General features: G+C 49.5%; 1 protein-coding gene across 2 annotated transcripts in view; it reads left to right on the top strand.

Moving 5' to 3' along the window:
* Positions 1 to 22,538, top strand: part of LOC144735516 (scavenger receptor cysteine-rich domain-containing protein DMBT1-like) — a 376,933-nt gene that overhangs the window by 110,595 nt on the left and 243,800 nt on the right. For both annotated transcript variants that reach the window (XM_078617915.1, XM_078617916.1), the window contains exons 3-7: positions 11,032 to 11,070; positions 11,320 to 11,364; positions 16,523 to 16,567; positions 18,139 to 18,177; positions 18,502 to 18,546. In XM_078617915.1, coding sequence (XP_078474041.1) covers positions 11,032 to 11,070; positions 11,320 to 11,364; positions 16,523 to 16,567; positions 18,139 to 18,177; positions 18,502 to 18,546 — 213 coding nt within the window. The remainder of the gene's footprint in view (positions 1 to 11,031; positions 11,071 to 11,319; positions 11,365 to 16,522; positions 16,568 to 18,138; positions 18,178 to 18,501; positions 18,547 to 22,538) is intronic.

The raw sequence follows: 22,538 nt of genomic DNA, 5'->3' as shown, positions 1-22,538 counted from the left end.
ACATCACCCCCCCCCCACATAGCTCGCAGCCGTCCCGACTGCTAACCAACAACCTCCCACATCGTTAACACAACAAAACCCCCCAGTGTGCCCCGTAACACAGCAACAACAACACAACAGCAACGTATGTACAATTTGACAATTAACACAAGAAAAGTTAACAATACCACACACAACACCTTATAAAAAAAAAAAAGCTATATACAGCCCGACGAACAACATAATAAAAGCGATTTCTAGAAAATGGACGCGCCCCGCGTCTCTGCAACTAAACGAAGTGACGAGGCGCTCCCACTGCCTCGACTCCTCACGTGGCAGGTCAAACAAAGTAGCGCGACCTGGCGCGAGTCCGTCTGGCCGGTCCGTCATATGGGACAGGACACTGACGACCGTCCGGCGGCTCCGGCTGCTCTAGACGGCGTGGAACGGGCCTGAAAGGGCCGGCCCCGCCGCGAAGATCCGGCCGCCGGTGGTCGGCAGCTGTCACTTCCGAGACACCTGGGAGCAGATCAGGCGGAGACATGTGAGGATCAGGCAGAGACATTTCCCCCTTAGGGTCGTCGGTCACGTCACATGCTCGGCCCTCACGACACAATGGGAGGCCATATGGAGGCGAGAACGGTTTCAGTCGGAAGGGGTGGACGTACCACCGTCGTTTTCCCCATTTTATCTGAACGCACTGGGGCCGTGCAACGCGCACGATCTCCACGGGCCCCCGCCATGGCCTCAACAATTTAGGTGACGTAGCCAAGGGCGCCTGAGGGCAATGCAGCCAGGCCCTGTCACCAGGTTTCCATTATTGCACGGACACCTTCCGTACCCGCAACCGTTCATTAGCAATTTGGCGAGCCCGCGAATTAAGCCGTGCGGCCTCCCTTGCTTCTGTTAGCTTGTGAATATTGAATGTAATGTGTTCCGCCAATTTAGAATTGGTTCGTGGAGCGGACAGGCCAAGCTGCGTTTCCATGGGCGGGTCGGCTTCCCGACCGTACATCAAATAGAATGGGGAAAACCCCGTCGCTGCATGGGGGGCCATTCTATACGCGGCAAGGACCCCTGGGACCTGCAGGTCCCAATCTACATGTGCCTCACACACCTGCTGGCACAGCATAGAAGTCAAAGTCTTGTGAAGTCTTTCCACCATCCCGTCTGTCTGCGGGTGGTACGGGGAGGTACGCACCTTTTTAGTACCCAACAGATCGCACACCTCTTGCAACAATTTACTCGAAAAATGTTTACCTTGGTCGGTCAGCAAGCGTTCGGGAGCCCCCTTGTCCAGGACATAGCCCTGGACAAAGGCGTCCGTCACGGCCGCTGCCGACTGGTTGGCGAGAGGCCACGCCATAGGCCACCGGGTGAAATATTCGACCCCCACCAACAGGTATTTATTCCCTCTAGACGTGACTGGAAAAGGCCCCAGAATATCGAGAGCAACGAGCTCGTTAGTGCGCGAGACCTGAATAGATTGCAGCGGTGGATTAGCTGGCACGGGCGGTGGTTTCCGTCTGGCGCACTCAACGCACCCCTTCAGAATATTTACCACGTCACTCCCCATTCCTGGCCAATAATAGTCCCGCTGAAGCAGGGCAAGCGTTTTGTTTACTCCCAAATGCAAGAGGCGTTCGTGTGCGGCCAAAACAACTTCCCCCCTTACAGCAGAGGGCACCACCAGCGCATGCCGCCGGGACAAACTGTCCCATCTCATCAACATGCCCTGTTTAAGTACATAGGAGCCAGTTCGCTCCTGGTCCTCTTTAGGACCACCAACCCTGTGGCGCAATGCTAGCAGGGAGCTGTCCGCCATTTGGAGGCGGCCCCACTTCCCCAGCGACAGTGAGAGCAGCGAGTCCCGATCCTGAGAGGTAGCGGGGACATCCCCGATTGGCGCACCCGCAGTCGCAGCCAATGCCCCCTCGTCTTCCACAACCGGCGGTTTACAGCGCGCCGATCCCGATAGACACGCACATTTCTGACACGGCAACAATCGCGACAGGGCATCGGCATTTGTGTGTCGCAACCCCTTACGGTATGTGGTCGTGGACTGATAGTCTTGGAGGACTTCCAACCACCGTGACAATTGGCCCGAGGGTTGGGCGACCCTCAATGAATACTGTAGCGCCGCGTGGTCCGTCCGGACCGTAAAGTGACGCACATAGAGATACGGTCTGAACTGTTGTACAAAAAAAACAATGGCGAGCAGTTCACGACGGGTGACGCAGTAGCGCTGCTCCGCCAGGAGACAACACCCTGCTACCATAAGCGACCACCCTTTCGACTCCCCCAACGACCTGGGACAGTACCCCCCCAATGCCCGTGTTGCTAGCATCCGTGTCTAGCAAGAAGGGACTCGCAAAATCCGGATAACGCAAGGGTGGGGCACCCACCAAGGCGTCCCGGAGGGCGCAGAACGCGGCCTCCTCTTCCGGTCCCCATTTGAACTTCACACCCTTCGCCGTAAGAGCGTGCAAGGGTTTTGCAATAGTGGCGAAGTGCTCAACGAATCGGCGATAATACGAAGCACACCCGATGAAACTGCGCACGTCTGCAACAGACGTGGGTGTCGGCCATGAACTGACACAGTCCGTGTTTGCGGGATCGGTAGAGATCCCCGAAGAGTCGACAATGTGACCCAAGTATCTAACGGACTTACGAAAAAGGTGGCATTTGGCCGGTTTAAATTTCAATTTAGCCGATCGCATTCGCAAGAACACCCCTCTCAATCGCTGGAGGTGTTCCTCAAATGTTTTACTGAAAACAATGACATCGTCAAGGTAAATCAAGCACGTCTCCCATTGCAAGCCCGACAAAACCAACTCCATAAGGCGCTGAAACGTCGCTGGAGAGGAGTGAAGTCCCATGGGTAACCGGTTAAACTGGAACAGGCCCCCTGGAGTCCGGAATGCTGTCTTAGGTTTAGACTCTTCGTCGAGTGGCAACTGCCAGAATCCCGATAACAAATCAAGAGTCGAAAAATATCGCGCACCAGACAATGCATCGAGGGACTCGTCCATCCTGGGGAGCGGATACGCGTCAGCCACAGAGATCTTATTCAGGCGACGGAAATCTACGCAAAATCGCAAGGACCCGTCTTGCTTCTTAACCAGCACAATAGGTGCTCCCCACGGACTGGAGGAAGGCGAAATAATGTCGGCTTCAAGCATATCGTTAACGGCCGACTGAACATGTTCCCTTTTCAGCAGGACTCAGCCGGAAGGGATTTAACCTGACCGGTGCCGCATCGCCCGTGTCAATGTGGTGGCGTAAAAAATCCGTACACCCAATGTCATATTTATGTTTACTGAACACATCAGAAAATTCCATTAGTAACTCGCGCAGCGCACCCAACTGCACCCCTGACAAATCGTCCGAGCCCGTGCACAGCGAATGGACCCATTCAAGGTCCTCCGTCGGTTCAATGTTCTGCGTGGGGCTCGGATCAACGTGCGCAACCAGCCGCTCCTCCGCAGGAACCCGCGCCGCGTGAGCCAGCACGGTACCCTGCTGAATGACGGCTGGCCGCGATCCAGCGTTTAAAACCATCACAAACGGATCCTTGTCCGCCCGAACCAAAGTGTGAGCCACCGACAAATCGACCCCTCCGACAGCCCTGTTAGAAGGACCCAAAAGCATGCCTTGTTCCGAAGTCCCCTCCCCCCATGGTTTCCGCAACCGGAGGGGAATTAACATCTGTGAACCCGGGGGCACGTGCACGGTCTGCGTCGCCAATGCTTGTATCGTGGCGCACGCCGTCCGAATCTCAGTAGGGCTCGTCAAAAATGAAATACGGCGACCCGAAGGTAGTTCAATGCAACGCTGATCGATTAGAATTTTAATGGGCATCTTAGCCAAAAAATCAGTGCCCAATAGACAAGGAACCGCCAAAGAAGACGAAACGAAAACGGGTCCCGACAATTTGATATCTCCAATGCAAATGGTCGCCCTAATCTGACCGATAATGCCCAACGATCCCCCATTTGCGGCGAAAAACGGCACATCCACTGAGAGCAGCGGACGGCACTGGACGGGGAGAATGTTATAAATGAGGTCAGATATAATAGTCGCCGACGCCCCCGTGTCCACCAATACCCTGACCTCTACCCCATTAATAGAACCCACAACGACGGATGAACCCGCTGAAGCAGCCACAATTCTATGCCCCAACTCCGACCACTCAATGTCTCTCCAGTCCCGGCCGAAACCCCCTCGCCGAACCGAATCCCCGAACCCTAACCGGCCCTCTTCCGTCGCTCCGCGACGGCCCATGCGTGTCGAGTGTGTGGGCCGAGCATGTGCGGTGCCGCGACTTGCCGGGGTTTGTAGGGATGCCTTGGGGCCTTGGTCGTCGTCCAGCCGAGATCCCATGGCGCGCTGACGGGGAGCGCGGCAACCGGACGCCACGTGGCCCCGGAGGCCGCAGTTGTAGCACGTGATGAGGGTCGTCGGTGATCTCGGTTGCTCCAGCTTGCGGGCCGATCGCAGAGGCGACCGACCCCCCGACCTCCAGTCCCCCGGTCGTCCCGCGGTGAACGCCTCCTCTCGCGGACTGACGACTTGGGGTTCGGTGATCACCGGACCCGGAGCCGAGGCCACGGCAGCGTTGCAGACGATCCCCTGTTTGCGTTGAAGGGCCTCGTGCGCTTGTATACTCGTAGCGACCCGTAAGGAAGAAATGTCGATCCCGTCGGCCGTGTTGATGGGGACCCCCAGGTCCTGCGCCAACTTAAGCAGCTGCTCCAAAACCATCGCATCCTGGCCCTCCTCGTCCATCCGAGGGAATGCAGCATCGGCGAGAGCCAGCAACGCCGTGCGATAGGCGAGCGCGGTCTCCGTGTCCGCCTTGCATAAAAATGATGGCGGCACGCCGAGGGAGGTCCGTAGACCCTGGCCATGAGACCCAGCGCTGCCTTAAGCGTGGAGCGGTCCGACCTCCGAGCTGACATGAAGGCCGCGAGCGCGTTGTCGTCCAACATGGCAGGCAGTGCCCGCAGCGCCGTAGCATCGGACCAGGCAGACATCTCCTGATGCGCCAAAAACCTGCGCTGAAACTGGCCCCAGTCCCCGCCTTCCGCCTTGAAGGCTGACAATGCGGGGAGGCGCTGTTGAAAAATGAAGTCGTCCTCCGCGTCGTGGTTCCTTCCCGCCGCCCCGTCGGTGTGTAAGATGGCGGCCCCAATGGCGGACGACTGATGGCGGTCCGCAGCGCGCGTCGATGACGTAAGATGGCGCGCTTGGAGAACTGCCGCCACGTGGCGGTCGCCGTTCCCGCCAAAAGTCGACGCCGATGAAATGGCGGGAATCGCCAAGTCATTTTGGCGGGAATCTGCGGGGCGACCCTGTAGAATGTCCGCCGCCGTCTCCGCTCCAGCCGACGAGCTGATCTCCGCCAGGATGGACGCGGCGGCGAGCAGCAGCTCCGCCAGACGAGAGTGCGCCTCCCGGAGCACGGCCTCGGTCCCCCGCCGCTCCTCCGGCGCCGCCGGCGGATCCTGCAGCGTGGGCCATTCTTCGTCCTCACCCCCCGACGGTAGCTGGCCCGGGTCGTCAAGGTTGTCCTCGCGGTCAATCCCGTGGGTCCGATTGGTCTTCCTTGTATCCATGCTTGGAAGACAGTTTCACTTCTGACGCCAGTTGAAGTATTGGAAATGACGGCAGGAAACTCCTTGACGGGTAACACACTTCTTTTATTAAATCTTCACTTATCTCGATACAACGTGTGGTCTCTATTCTTCCGAGTACGGTCACCAGACACCGGTACAACTCGTAGCCTCTATTCTTCTTATAACACACTGTACTGGACTCGTGTAGACTCCAGGCCTCTGGCTACACACACCTCACTCGTCTCGTGTAGACTCGCCTCGTGTAGACCCTATGCCTCTGGCTACACACACATCACTCGTCTCGTGTAGACTCTTCTCGTGTAGACTCGTCTCGTGTAGACCCTATGCCTCTGGCTACACACACATCACTCGTCTCGTGTAGACTCTTCTCGTGTAGACCCTATGCCTCTGGCTACACACACATCACTCGTCTCGTGTGGACTCTTCTCGTGTAGACTCGTCTCGTGTAGACCCTACGCCTCTGGCTACACACTCTGCATGCTGACACTGCATGCTCACCCTACACTCCGCCTCTGGGTTACACAGAGTCCCGGTCCACACAGGACAGTGGGACTAGGTACCGCAGGGCCCTATCTCTTCCTCCCGTCTTCAGTCTTCGCTGGTTACACTCTCCCCGTGCGCCTGTGCGCATCACCTTATATAGTCCCTCCTCCCGAGAGACGGAGCGGATGCGGACCTCGATGCGAGCATCGCTTCTTAGTGAACCAATCACAACACGCTATCTCTACGATCCTCTTTTCCCCAACGCGTGTTTCCACTCACCAACCAATCACGCCGCGCTGCCACCCGATCACTCCCACACCAGCGCGTCACCAGCACCCAGCCAATCAGCACCACACAACCCACGATCCCGCGCTGACCCCTGATCCCTCACCGTCAGCGCGCGTCACCACACACACATCCAATCACAACGCGCTGGCACCTGATCACTACCCCAGCGCGTATCACCACTACAATTGTACAAACAATTCGAATAATTTAAAACGTGATAACATGTTCAATTTTAGTGTGAGTGGTTTATTCAACAATTTTAGTGTGCCTTTCTCCTAATTTTCAAGCTTGTGTGCCGTGCCACGTCGTCATCTTACTTGCGCAGCCGCAACACGTTGCCGTTTAAGCTTATCTTTTTTCTCTCTCTGGCTATTTGTTCTCTCTGCCTGTGTCCTCTCTTTTGGAATGTTCACACTTAAATTCTAACTTAGCAATCTTTGAAATACGTAATCAACCAGGCTATGCGTTAATTGTGTGTTGACCGACTCTCTGTGTTGTATTACATCACATTTCGATATTTTGCGAGGTTATTTAATTTTAGTGTGCCTTTCTCCTAATTTCAAGCTTGTGTGCCGTGCCACGTCGTCATCTTACTTGCGCAGCAGCAACACGTTGCCGTACACTCATTGATATGCTAATTTTCTCTGCCCCCTCCCTCTCTCCGTCCCCGCCCCCCCCCTCTCTATATTTAAGGGACCGTCACAGAAACGACCCCTCTCTCTGTGCCGATATGTGTCCTCTCTCTGTGTGTCCTTGTGATGTCTGTCTGCTTATGTCTGTCTATAGTTTTCTAGTTAGATTTTAATTGCTATTTCGTTTATGCCTGATGATGATTGCTTGTGTTGCAATCGAAACGTCGCTATTATTTTAATTTATTATTTTATTTTTAGACGTGACTTAACCGAAAGAACCAAAGAATAATTCCTGCAGTCACGAAAGCTCCAAATTAAGATATTCAACAGTGCTTTAGTCAAAGGAAAGTGTTGCATAGTGGATTGTCCTACCATGAAACAATTAAACGAGTTATGACATGTCACACGTGTAAAATATTTTTGGGATAGCCCGCACCTCCATATACCCCGCAGGGTCTTGTTTTGTTTGTAAAAAGTGGTTTACCCCGCGGGTTATATGCGGGAAAATAGGTACTTCATTCTCAAAAAAGTTATTGATATAGTTTCACAAATACTAATTACCACAATATTGTAGCTAAAACACCAGAATATTTGACAAAATCAGCGACTATAAAAACACCAGCAGCAACGAAATCAACAGCGCGTGCTTGTAGCGCGTGCAGACGAGACCACGTGATTCAAAGCGTCATTGTAATTAGGAATAACGACAGCTCTGACCGGAGGGCATTAGAAGGTTCAAAAAGTAAATTAGCATAGAGTTTTAGCCTTGTAGGTATATTGATACAGTAGATGTAAGCTGAGCTTACGAAAAATGTTTTTGATGTTATAACTACAGGGATATTTTTCATCAAAATAATACATTTCTGCTGAAACACTGCACAAAAATGTTAGACAGTCATTTTGGTGTCACCCGCTCTGATGGTGCCACCCGGTGCGGTCCGCACCCCCCTAGTGACGCCACTGCTCCAGAGCCACATGCGGCTCTTCAAGGACTGCTTCGTGACGTTATTTATTAAGGACCGCCTACTCGTATTCACCACGTACATTGCGGCTCTGGAAATATTGAGGTTTTTTTACCGAATTCGAGAAAAAATTCTCCTATTGTTGTTTTGCTTGCATTAGAGGATTTCCTCAGGGTTTTCTGGTTCCTAAGCTTGTATTTGGTGTTGAAAGAATAGCAAGAATTGATTAATTGTATACTTTTGCCCTTTATTTAAATCCATTTATTCATTTATATCGACTTTCTTACTTTTTATATTTTGCTCTTATATCGTTTTGTGTATTGTTATTAATGTAACTTGTTAACCCTACTGAACATCTGTGAAAAAGAGCTTCATAGCTCATCAGATTCTTCCAGGATGAATGATTATAATTCCACCACTAAAATATATATTTACAATGTAACTGGTATTGGCTAAAACATCTCAATTCTTTAAAATGTCGTGCTAAATTACTCTATAGAGCATTACACAGAGCAACATAGCCCCGACTGGCATGATTGATGCCAAAAAGTGTTGGGGCTCAGTGAGGCTTTCCATTGCATCTCACTCAAACATTCTAAGGAAACCCACATTGACAGCTGCCAGGAAGATTTGGTACAGTACACAAAATAAAAATAACTGGTATCTGGCACTAAAGACGAATTGCCTAAATTTATCAACAGAAAGTGTATATCGGATTAATTGTTTGTGGCAGATACTATATTGGACATTCGGAACGTAACATCAGCGTAAGACTAAAAGAACACCAAAGAAATATTAAATTATCTCAAACACAACTGTCGGCAGTGGCAGAGCATGCTTATCAACAAGGACACTCAATTGATTTTGATAACGTTGAAGTGTTGTGTAACGAATTATTACTGGCCAAGACTAATTAGAGAATCCATTGAAATTGAGAGAAATACAAGTAACTTTAATCGATCTGACAGCTACAGGCTTAGTGCGGCCTGGAAGCATATTATTAAATAAAATATATAATACAAATACAATTCCTTATAAGGGAAACAAATATCAATGAATAACAATTGAATGATTACCAATCTATTATATAATTACAATACCCTCCCCCTCTCCGCCTCAAATCACTGCACCAGAATGAATTAAATGATGACGTCACCCTGATGCTGCAATTGCCCGATGAAGCTGGATGTAATTACCAGCGAAACGTCGTACTCAAATTTTAAATGATGTTGATTCACTCTTCAACACACCGGTGGGCTAAAGTAGTGAACTATTTGTCCTTTGTAAACGTGACACATTTTTTACTGTTTGGCCGTGTCGGGTGGTGGAGGGTTACGACACATTTGTAAATAACGCGATCTAACCCAAAAACCTTTATTATGCTTGAAGCAAATTCGCGTTAGGCAAGAGTAATTTTCCACTGAGGAATAACAGCGAAGGAAGGGGTGCCATTCCAAACCGTAATTGTATTGTTTTTGTTTCACAGTCCACTGTTTTAAGTGTTATTGTACCTGTTGTGTTTATATACTACCTAAATATGCCATGTGTGACAGTCGTTTATTTAAACATGAAGTGTGAGAGATATGGCGAGTTAAAAAGAGAGAGATATGACGATACGCGTGCAAAGATGCTAGAACAAAGCCTGAGGAGGAAGAGGATGGCATGCCATGTATCACAGCGCGTATGAGTACTACAGTACCAATACTACGGCACTAAACTACCAGCTTCCAGCATCACAGAACAACGCTGCTAACACCCACACCGCTGAGAAAAGTAGTCCGTCACGTGATAGACTCGCGTTATAGCGAGTATTCCGTCACGTGCTAGATTCGCGTTGTAGCGAGTAGTCAGTCACGTGCTAGTGTGACCCGTGCCCACTGTGTATCGATCTCTCCTGGTCGTGATCGTTATCGAGGACACAGTGCGGTCATTAATAAATGATAAATGAAAGTTATGGTAGTACTCTGCGTTGTTTTGGTTCCGCTGCGTGATCCTCCTCCTTGTCAACTGTGACACGACTCGCTATTACTCCCAACACTGTCTACGTGCACCCAATGACTTTCTGGACGAGGGTCCAAAATTAGATGTTTCTTTGTCCGGCTCGCAGCTCACAGGTACGCCAACGGACCTGTAATATCGACGTGCTGGTGTCACGATTGGCCCTCCGATAAACATCTCCCTCTCTTCAAAATCATCCTGCAGTGGTCACGTGACTCTGGCAATTGAGTCAGGTGCCTGCCTATTCTGAGAGGTTGATGAAGGGCGTGGCCTAACATACCCCCCATTTATCCTAAGCCAACCGTAACCCAGAAACATTCACAAGGTTGAATCACCACTAATTATATTGTAGTGCGAATATATACACCAATTATTAGTAACACAACCACAATGGTTGCACTAGACTTGCGTTATAGTGAGAAGTCCGTGCTGCATTAGACTCGCTAGTAGTCCGTCACGTGCTAGATTCGCTTTGTACTGAATACACCGTCACGTGCTAGACTCGCATTGCAGCGAGTGGTCTGTGACGTGCTAGACTCGCCGTGTAGTGAGTATACGGTCACGTGCTCGACTCGCGTTGCAACGAGTAGTCCGTCACTTGCTAGACTCGGGTTGTCGCGAGTGGTCTGTGACGTGCTCGACTCGCGTTGTCCTGAGTAGCCTGTCACGTGCTAGGCTCGCATTATAGTGAGTAGTCCGTCAGCAATAATGCACTACGTGAGGATTCACTCTATTCTGTTTGGTTACCTCGGCTGCCTTCTGGGGCGAACTTTTGAAAGACATAATAATCATCGAGTAAACAAGGTTTGTCACTTCGAGTTTTACCCAGACAGTCTGAGACATCTCTCGTTGGGTGGCAGTGTTCATTAGTTCTTAGATCCGGTGGTATTGTTCAACATTTTCAGAGTAATAGTATGACGATGTTTATTGCTAGCTTCTTGGCATTCTGGGCCCATCTGGATCTTGTGCTCAGAAACTATGATTTGTTTTAATGCATCTTTATACATCAACTTTACAACATAAACTAATAGCAGATCTGACTGTTCACAGCTTCCACAACTCTGGCGACAACGGTCACGATTCAAACATGTGAGTTATTTGTTACAATGTTGATTCTCTCCAAGTTGTATTTAAACATATACACATTTTTCCATATTTTAAATAATATGTTTACAGACCAATGTAATTATATTCACTCAGTAATCGTATTGTTGGTTATAGATATGTTTTTACACTTTTCTGTACGTGTTTTAACCATTAATAAAGCGAATTCGATAATCACTATTTCTAATAAAACGTAAAACTCTATTTTATTAACATTCGTGTTTGCTTTTTCAGCACCTGCAACGACTGCTTACCCATGGATTATAACCAATTCATCGAGTAAGTGTTTTACATTCTATTTCTATGATTGTTAATCAACTAAATTAAAGAGAAACAACAGTTAATCCCCATGTCAAATATTAGTTATTTTGATATTTTTCAAATGAAAAGATTCATTTGTATTATATTGCACTGTTTTTTAATGTACTTCAAATAAGGTTGAAACGTATTCATGCATCAGGTCTACCCATCCGTCTGTCTATATGCCCTTAACACAGGGGCATAACCCTCATAAAGATGATCAACATAAACGAAACTCAGAAAGATGTGCAAATATTAGTTATCCTCGCCTTTTGCCCGTACAAGTACGGGTGTATTGCAATAAATCTGAAACTTGCAAGCGAAAATCAGACTGACGTGATATTCATTGCATCCATTCGTGTGCAATTTGTAAAGCCGCGGTGACACAGACTTATTTCATTAAAAGGTTTTAATCCCTTGTTCATCCTGACGTCCTTTTGAGGAGGTGCCTCGCCCCCCTTGTGGAGTGATGTCACCCGCGAATTATTAATGGAGGGGTGGTGTCCATTTGGAGGACGCCACCTGTTCTTGTTTATTAATGAGGGGGGCTGTTCGATGTGGAGTGACGTCACCTGCTCATGATTATTAATAAGGGGGGTTCTCCATGTGGAGTTATGTTACCCGCTCATGATTATTAATGAATGGCGGGTCCATGTGGAGGATGTAACCTGTTCATGGTTATTAATGAGGGGGGCTGGTCGACGTGGAGTGACGTCACGCGCGTTACACACCGACATTCTTGGGTGAATATAGTAGTAAATACCCAACAGTTTATGGTGGGACCCCTGTTTCACTTAATGCACCCAATGACTGTGTGCAGAGTATAACAATAACTGCCAGTATACTGTAAAATAATGGCGTTTATTTTTAATTCAAATTATTAATCGTTATTAAATTGTTTAATGTTGACAAGTTTGCTGCTTCTCCGGGGGAGTGAAAATATCATTAGCAATTATAGCAATCCAAGTCACCTTCATAACAGCAACAACAAACAATACAATAATACAACTGGACAATACCGGTTTCACGGATTCCTTCAAATACGAACACTGACGTGAGACAATTGCGGAGCAACCATCCAGGGTACGTATTAAGTGTTCCCCCAGTTCTTAAACAGAATAAATAACACGTTCCAAGGACAACTTCACAGCCCTCATGTGGTCACCTCCATTCTTCCCCGCGAGTGTTCCAGCTGCCGACTCCCTGTAGTCTTCAGCATTCGGGAGGGCTACTTCCACGGCAGCGGCGGGTGGTTTTCTGTGACGATCCAAAAATGATGCAGCGGAAATTCACCTCCAAGAGAAAATAGCTGCCTCATCAATACACCCGGGCACACCACGACCGTGATGCGGTTTGAATATCTGACACCCTACGTTGTTTCTTTTCCACCTGACACTTTGCTCCGCTCCCGAAATATGCCTTTGTCACTACTTAGCTTATTCCAGGCCCCATAGCCCACAACTACAGCAAACCAAATGTTTTAATTCGTACTCACTACGCTGCATGGTCACCCCGCGCGTTCCTCGCTCCTCCATCCTTTTCAGAAAATCTACGGAGCAGCTTTATGTTAAAACGGTTGACCATGGAGTACTGCATAAACTCTAGATTATTGGTAATTGCCTCTCTGATCTGAAAAAAGTCAAAAATGGCATGAATTCCCATTTTGCCTCTGTTGGCCATATCTTTCACTACTCACAACAAGCGGACCCCATTCCTGATATGCAGCTTCATAGCCTTCTGAATTTACCGACCTTGCAGCAGGAATTAAAATTTCCTCCGTTAACTCCACCTCTGTTGTTAGAACATCCAGCCTTGTGAAAACCAAGAATTTGAAATCATTCGCCAATATTTTCCAAACTCTCCTTAGAGCAGGGATCGGCAACCTGCGGCTCCAAAGCCACGTGCGGCTCTTGAAGAACTGTTTCGTGTGTCTCTTGAACAATTGAGGGTTTTTCTCTACAGAATTATTAGATAACAACGTCTCAGATTGTTATATTAGTTGCATTAGAAAATTTCCTCAGGGTCTTCTGGTTCCCAAGCTTGCATTTGGTGTTGAAAGATTGTCAAGAATGTATGTACAGTACTTGTGAATTGTATACTTTTGTCCTTTATTTGAATCCATTTATTCATTCATATCGACTTGCTTAACTTTAATTATTTGTTATTCATGTAACTTGCTGATCCACCCCTATTGGAGATCTGTGAAAACGAGCTTCATATAATATCATTCCACCGCTAAAGTATACAGTGAGGGAAAGAAGTATTTGATCCCCTGCTGATTTTGTACGTTTGCCCACTGCCAAAGAAATTATCAGTCTATAATTTAAATGGTAGGTTTATTTGAACAGTGAGAGACATTATAACAACAAAGTAATCCAGAAAAACGCATGTCAAAAATGTTATAAATTGATTAGCATTTTAATGAGGGAAATAAGTATTTGACCCCCTCTCAATCAGAAAGATTTCTGGCTCCCAGGTGTCTTTTATACAGGTAACGAGCTGAGATTAGGAGCACACTCTTAAAGGGAGTGCTCCTAATCTCGGCTTTTTACCTGTGTAGGACTCGTACAAGGGTTGTCTTTCTCTTTATTTTCCTCTTAGAGTCCACCTTCGCCGCGCCACCGCTCCGCGTCTCGGCGCGGCCTCGCTCCGCTCCGCGTCTCTCTGCTGCGCCACCGCTCCGCGCCTCTCCGTGCCCTCACTCCGCTCCACGTCGCTCCGCGCCTCTCTACCTCACTATCGCTACGCTTGTCGTCTCTACGGTTTCTCCTACTCTGCATCCTTCCAATGCATGGCTACCCTGTCTGCTCACTGCGTTCTCGCTACCACTGTCTCTCCGTTGCTTTACTCTACTGACACTGTCTCTCTACGCTTTCCTCTACTAACACTGTCTCTCTACGCTTTACTCTACTATCACTTGCTCTGCAACTCCCTGGGCACCGTTGGGCATTAGCGACGCCCGCTAATGCCCAATTACCTTTCCAGCCAATCACTGGCCTGTGTCCTCCCGGCTACCCTGACACCTGTTTCAACCCTTAACGACCCACTTTGCCTAAAGCCACAACAACAACCACTACCTCACATCACCCCACTGTACTGTGCTTGCTTGCATGGCAACAGAGGCGGGGGATGCGTGGCGCGCTATACTCAAGCCCTACACCTGTATAATAGACAACTGTTCACAGAATCAATCAATCAATCAGATTCCAAAATCTCCACTATGGCCAAGACCAAAGAGCTCTCCAAGGATGCCAGGGACAAGATTGTATACCTACACCAAGGCTGTAATGGGCTACAAGACCATCGCCAAGCAGCTTGGTGAGAAGGTGACAACAGTTGGTGCGATTATTCGCAAATGGAAGAAACACAAAAGAACTGTCAATCTCCCTCGGCCGGGGGCTTCATGCAAGATCTCACCTCGTGGAGTTGCAATGATCATGAGAACGGTGAGGAATCAGCCCAGAACTACACGGGAAGATCTTGCCAATGATCTCAAGGCAGCTGGGACCATAGTCACCAAGAAAACAGTTGGTAACACACTACGCCGTGAAGGACTGAAATCCTGCAGCGCCCGCAAGGTCCCCCTGCTCAAGAAAGCACATATACATGCCCGTCTGAAGTTTGCCAATGAACATCTGAATGATTCAGAGAACAACTGGGTGAAAGTGTTGTGGTCAGATGAGACCAAAATGGAGCTCTTTGGCATCAACTCAACTCGCTGTGTTTGGAGGAGGAGGAATGCTGCCTATGACCCCAAGAACACCATCCCCACCGTCAAACATGGAGGTGGAAACATTATGCTTTGGGGGTGTTTTTCTGCTAAGGAGACAGGACAAGTTCACCGCATCAAAGGGACGATGGAAGGGGCCATGTACCGTCAAATCTTGGGTGAGAACTTCCTTCCCTCAGCCAGGGCATTGAAAATGGGTCGTGGATGGGTATTCCAGCATGACAATGACCCAATACACACGGCCAAGGCAACAAAGGAGTGGCTCAAAAAGAAGAACATTAAGGTCCTGGAGTGGCCTAGCCAGTCTCCAGACCTTAATCCCATAGAAAATCTGTGGAGGGAGCTGAAGGTTCGAGTTGCCAAACGTCAGCCTCGAAACCTTAATGACTTGGAGAAGATTTGCAAAGAGGAGTGGGACAAAATCCCTCCTGAGATGTGTGCAAACCTGGTGGCCAACTACAATAAACGTCTGACCTCTGTGATTGCCAACAAGGGTTTTGCCACCAAGTACTAAGTTATGTTTTGCAGAGGGGTCAAATACGTATTTCCCTCATTAAAATGCAAATCAATTCATAACATTTTTGACATGCGTTTTTCTGGATTTTGTTGTTATTATTCTGTCTCTCACTGTTCAAATAAACCTACCTTTAAAAGTATAGACTGATAATTTCTTTGTCAGTGGGCAAACGTACAAAATGAGCAGGGGATCAAATACTTTTTTTCCCTCACTGTATATTTACAATGTAACTGGTATTGGCCAAAACATCTAAATTTTTCAAATATCCTGCTAAATTGCTCAATAGAGGATTATACAGAGCAACATCGCCTCGACTGGCATGATTGACGTCAAAGAGTGTTGAGGCTCAGTGAGCTTTTCCATTGCGTCTCACTCAAATATTCCAAGGGAACCCACATTGGCAGCTGCCCATGTATGTGACAAGGTAGCTGAGCACCGGCCTGCAAGCGGGCATTAGTCGCCCAGTATGATTTGATGATTGCTGTATAATCCCAATTGAAACATTTGCGGCATTATATTTCAAATATGATAGATTGTGACCATGACGCTGGCACACAATGGCCCTCTCTTTTTGAACGACGTTACGGTATCTTTAACATCTGCTGAGAAGCAGATGGCAGAGATTTTATGGTTAATGCACTTGCAGTATTATCCAGGGCTGCCTGCCAGCTTTAAACCGTGAACCTCTGCAATAAGCGGCGAATGCGCTATCATTGGGCTGTGTCACCAAAGTGGAGGATGATAATTGCAACTTAAACGGTGATTATTTTATTATTATCATGTTTAGATATCCAGAAATAAGTGTGATTGAGGAAGAATCTCAGAACCCCTATGCCCTTGATATAAGATGCACAAATTCAATTCATATTTATTTGATCATTATTTTTCAGCTACGGCAGATTTAAGTACAACAACATCTACAACTGAATCAACAAGTGAGTACACTTTTAGTAAATGTGCTTAACACCGAGCTTGGTTTTTAAACGTAACATTCCTTAAGTAAAACAAAAAAATCAGACTCGCATGCTGCGAGTCCTCGCTTAACGCGGCGGTCGCGTTCCTAAAAATAGCTGCTTAAAGCAAATTCGCGTTAAGCAGGAATAATTGTCCCCTGGGGAATAACAGTGAAGGTGCCGAGTGCCATTCCAAACCGTAATTGTATTGTTTTTATATCACAGTCCACTGTTGTACATGCTTTTTTACGTGTTGAGTTTATATTTTGTAATAAATATGCTATGTGTGACAGTCATTTATTTAAACATAAATTGTGTGTATCAGTGGTACAGTACCAATACTACGACACTAAACTACCAGCTTCTAGCATCACAGAACAACGCTGCTAACACCCTGGCCGCTCAGAAAAGTAGTCCGTGACGTGCTAGATTCGCGTTATAGCGAGTAGTCCGTCACGTGCTAGTGTGACATGTGCCCACTGTGTCTCGATCTCTCCTGGTCGTGATCGTCATCGAGGACAGAGGGCGGTAATTCATGAATTATAAAATAAAAGTTGCGTGATCCTCCTCCTTGTCAACTGTGACACGACTCGCTATCGCTCCAAACACTGGCTACGTGCACCCAATGACTTTCTGGACGAGGGTCCAAAATTAGATGTTTCTTTGTCCGGCTGGCAGCTCACAGGTACGCCAACGGACCTGTAATATCGACGTGCTGGTGTCACGATTGGCCCTCCGAAAAACATCTCCCTCTCTTCAAAATTATCCTGCAGTGGTCACGTGACTCTGGCAATTGAGTCAGGTGCCTGCCTATTCTGAGAGGTTGATGAAGGGCGTGGCCTAGCATACTCCCCATTTATCTTAAGCCAACCGTAACCCAGAAAGATTCACGAGGTTTAATCACCACTAAATATATTGTAGTGCGAATATATGCACCAATTTTTAGTAACACAACCACAATGGTTGCACTAGACTTGCGTTATAGTGAGTAGTCCGTCCTGCATTAGACTCGCTAGTAATACGTCACGTGCTAGACTCGCCGTGTCGTGAGTATACGGTCACGTGCTCGACTCGCGTTGCAGCGAGTAGTCCGTCACTTGCTAGACTCGGGTTGTCGCGAGTGGTCTGTGACGTGCTAGACTCGCGTTGTCCTGAGCAGCCTGTCACGTGCTAGGCTCGCATTATAGTGAGTAGTCCGTCAGCGATAATGCACTACGTGAGGATTAACTCGATTCTGTTTTGTGACCTCGGCTGCCTTCTGGAGCGAACTTCTGAAAGACAGTAATCTTCGAGTAGACAAGGTTTGTCACTTCGAGTTTCACTCGGACAGTCTGAGAATTGACATCTCTCGTTGGGTGGCAGGATTCATTAGTTCATTATATCTGGTGGTATTGTTGAACATGCTCAGAGTAATAGTATGACGATGTTTATTGCTGGCTCCTCGGCATTCTTGGCCCATCTGGATATTGTGCTCAGAAACTATGATTTTTTTAAATGCATCTTTATACATCAACTTTACTACATAAACTAATAGCAGATCTGACGGTTTTCAGCTTCCACAACTCCAGTGACAACTATCACGATTCAAACATGTGAGTTATTTGTTTACCTACGTGACTTTACCGAAAAAACCTAAGAATATGAATCCTTGCAGTCACGAAAGCTTCAAATCTAGAATTTGTTAAAATGTTTATTCTCTCCAAGTTGTATTTAAACATACACATATTTTTCCATAATTTAAATAATATGTTTACAGACCAATGTAATTATATTCACTCAGTAATCGTATTGTTGGTTATAGATATGTGTTAACACTTTTCTGTGTGTTTTAACCATTGATAAAGCTAATTCGATCATTACCAATTATAATAAAACGTAAAATTCTAGTAAATTAACATTCGTGTTTGCTTCTTCAGCACCTGCAACGACTGCTTATCCATGGATTATAACCAATTCATCGAGTAAGTATTTTACACTCTAATTTGATCATCAGTTCTCTGATTGTTAATCAACTAAATTAAAGAGAAACAACAGTTTATCCCCGTATCAAATATTATAGTTCTGTTGATATATTTTTTTAAATGAAAACATTCATTTGTATTATAATACTGCACTGCTTTTTAATGCTCTTCAAATAAGGTTAAAACGTATTCATGCATCAGGTCCGTCTGTCTGTTTGCCCTTAACACAGGGGCATAACCCTCATAAAGAAAATCAACATAAACGAAACTCAGAAAGTTGTGCAACTATTAGTTATACTATCCTTTTGCCCGTCCAAGTACGGGTGCATTGCAGTAAAATCTGAAACTTGCAAGCGAAAAGCAGACCGCGACGTGATATTCATTGCATCTGTAGTGGTGGTGTTGACGTGCGCCGACTGTGACAGTGATGGATCACGGGGCGGCGCGGGGTGCGGGGTTGGGCACGCGTTGTGGGCGTGGTGTGGACGCGCGCGCCGGGAGTGACAGATGACGGGGCGGCGCGGCGTGGGTGGTGAGGCACGCTGAGATGTGGGAAAACAGGATCGTAGCCAGCGCCCAGTGATTGGTCGAATAGGATGGGTGCTCGCAGCGACGTCCGCAGGTGGGGTATAAAGGGGGACGCGCGAGAGCACTCGGGGAGAGTTATCCAGTTGAAGATCGAAGACGGAGTTGAAGACCTAGTGCCCCGAGACCCCTAGTCCCGCCGTCCTTGTAGGGACCGGGGCCCTGTGTGGCTCGGAGGCGAGACTGTGGGACCCGGGGTCCGACGCCCACGTGGGTCGGGCTGGGGACCCACAGTCAAGACGGACACCCCGGGCAGGGAGTGTCCAGAGTAGCTCAGTGGGCGTTAGTCGCCGAGTAGCTAAGTGGGTGTTGGTCACCCGAGTAGCTCAGTGGGCGTTAGTCGCCAGGATAGCTAAGTGGGTGTTGGTCACCCGAGTAGCTCAGTGGGCGTTAGTCGCCAGGGTAGCTAAGTGGGTGTTGGTCACCCGAGTAGCTCAGTGGGCGTTAGTCGCCGAGTAGCTAAGTGGGTGTTGGCCACCCGAGTAGCTCAGTGGGCGTTAGTCGCCGAGTAGCTAAGTGGGTGTTGGTCACCCGAGTAGCTCAGTGGGCGTTAGTCGCCAGGGTAGCTAAGTGGGTGTTGGTCACCCGAGTAGCTCAGTGGGCGTTAGTCGCCAGGGTAGCTAAGTGGGTGTTTGTCACCCGAGATACTAAGTGGGTGTTAGTCACCTGTGAACGAGTTTGGTAAAATAAAGAGTGTGTTACCCGTGAAGTTGTCTCCCGCCGAGTTACTACATTACAACTGGCGTCAGAAGTAAACCTGTCTTCAAGAAGAATGGACACGAGGAAGACTACCCGTACCCACGAGCGAGGTCGGGACGACGACGGCGTACCGGGGACACCAACCTCGGGAGGAGAGGACGAGGAGTTGCCGCCGATGCAGCACATCGCGGTGATGGCCGACGCTCCGCTCGCCTCCGACACCAGCCTCCAAGACGCACACTCCCGGTTGGCGGAGTTGCTACTCGCCGCCGCCGCTGTCTTGGCGGACATCTCCGTTCCGGCGAGCGAAAAAACGGCTGCGGGGTTGGTGGAGAAAGCGAGGTTGGAGGGATCCCGCCAAAAGGCACTTCGCGCCAAAAGTCTGGAAGTTGCCGCCGTTTTTGAGGGGCCGCCATCGATTGGCGGGAAGCACGGACACCACGTGGCCGGAGACCTCCGCTCAGCGCAGCCCACGTCATCAGCGCGCGCCGGAGCTCTACATTTTGCGCCTGACGACCGAGCCGACATTTTACACAACTACAGCGGAGCGCGGGAAAATCTCTCCGACGTCGACGACGATCGGGTCCTCCAGCAAAGATTGCCCGCGCTGTCGGCGTTCAAGGCGGATGGGGGCGACTGGGGAGCCTTCCAACGAAGGTTCCTCGCTCATCAGGAAATGTCGGGGTGGTCCGACACCACTGCCCTGCGTGCGTTGCCAGCGATGCTCGACGACGACGCGCTTGCAGCCTTCACATCTGCTGCAAGGTCATCCCGCTCTACGCTCCAGGCCGCACTACACCTGATGGCGAAGGTGTTCGGACCGCCCTCCACCTGTCGCCACCAGTTCTACGATCGGCGGAAGGTGGCTGGAGAAACGACGCTCGCCTATCGCACGGCGCTGCTCGCCTTGGCGGACGCAGCTTTTCCCCGCATGGACAAGGAGGGGAAGGACGCCATGGTGACGGAGCAGCTGCTGGCGTTGGCCCACGAGTTGGGGGTCCCCATCAATGTGGCGGACGAAATGGATATCTGCTCCCTGGCGATCGCCACGAGCATTCACGCGTACGAGGTCCTCAAACGCAAGCCGGGGGTCGTCTGCAAATTGGCGGGGAACGCGGCACTGGCCGCCACGATCGCCGAACCTCAGCCAGCTGCGGATCAGGAGCAGGCCTTCGCTGCATCGCGTCCGGGGGAGTGGAGAACGGGAGGTCGTTCGCCCACACGTTCATCCCGCAAGCTGGAGCAACAGAAACCTACGACGTCCCTCGTCGTCTGCTACAACTGCGGCCTTCGGGGTCACGTCGCAGCCGGGTGCCGGGCCCCGCGTCAGCGCGCCACAGGACCACGTCGGGACGACGACCAGGCCCACAAGTCATCCCAACAAAACCCGGCAAGTCGCGGCACCTCACACGCTCGGTCCACAAACACGGCACATTCGGGTCGCCGCTTGGCGGTGGGGGGTTCGCGGCTGGGTGCCGGGGGTTCACTTCGGCGAGGGGGGTCCGTACACGGCCCGCAAGCAGTCGAATGGTCCGAATTGGCCCACAGGATAGTGGCTGCGTCGGCCGGGTCGTCCGTGGTAACGGGGTTTATTGACGGGGTTGAGGTCCGGGTGCTTGTGGACACGGGTGCGTCGGCCACTATCATTTCGGACCTTATTTATAACATTCTTCCCGTCCAAAGTAGACCCCTTCTGCCAGTGGACGTGCCATTTTATGCAGCGAATGGGGGATCCCTGGGGATCATCGGCCAGATTCGGGCGACTATTTGCATTGGTGACATCAAATTGGCGGGCCCTATTTTTGTATCATCATCGCTGGCCGTTCCCTGTTTGCTAGGTACGGACTTTTTGTCCAAAATGCCCATCAAAATTCTCATAGATCAGGCCTGCATTGAGCTTCCGTCAGGTCGGCGGGTTGCGTTCTTGACGAGCCCTACCAAAATACGCACGGTTTGTGCGACGGTGCAGGCGCTGGCAACTCAGACTGTACGGGTGCCCCCGGGATCGCAAATGTTGGTACCCCTTCGGTTGAGGAAACCACTCGAGGTGGGTGCGGAGGCACAGCGGGTGCTGTTGGGGCCGTCTAACAGGGCCAGAAGGGGCCTCGACTTAGCGGTTGCTCAAACCATGGTGAGAGGGGACAGTGAGCCGTTCGTAATGGTCCTGAATACGGGGTCGCGGCCGGCCGTAATTGCGCAGGGAACGGTGCTGGCTCACGCCGCGCCGCTACCCATTGAGGAACGGCTCGTGGCTCAAGCAGATTTCACTGTCGAGTCGCATCCTCCAAGTGATGAGGGGACAGAGTGGTTGGACTCGTTGTGTGCCGGTTCTGCTAACTTGTCCAAAGTGCAATTGGGAGCATTGAGGGGTTTGCTACTCGAGTTTGCTGACGTGTTCAGCAAACATAAGTACGATATCGGCTGCACGGACCTGTTGCGCCACCACATAGCTACAGGGGACGCGGCCCCTATTCGACAGAATCCCTTCCGGCTCAGCCCAGCCGAGAAGGAGCATGTGCAATCGGCGGTTAATGATATGTTGGCGGCCGATATCATTTCGCCCTCTTCTAGTCCGTGGGGTGCTCCTATTGTCCTAGTTAAAAAACAGGACGGGTCCTTGCGGTTTTGTGTCGATTTCCGCCGCTTAAACAAAATCTCGATGGCGGATGCGTATCCGCTCCCCAGGATGGATGAGTCGCTGGATGCCT

The sequence above is a fragment of the Lampetra planeri genome, chromosome 55 (genome assembly GCF_965212315.1).
Source record: "Lampetra planeri chromosome 55, kcLamPlan1.2.h2, whole genome shotgun sequence".
Lineage (NCBI taxonomy): Eukaryota > Metazoa > Chordata > Hyperoartia > Petromyzontiformes > Petromyzontidae > Lampetra > Lampetra planeri.
The sequence above is the reverse complement of the archived record's forward strand: the minus strand, read 5'-3'. Positions and strand labels throughout refer to the sequence as shown.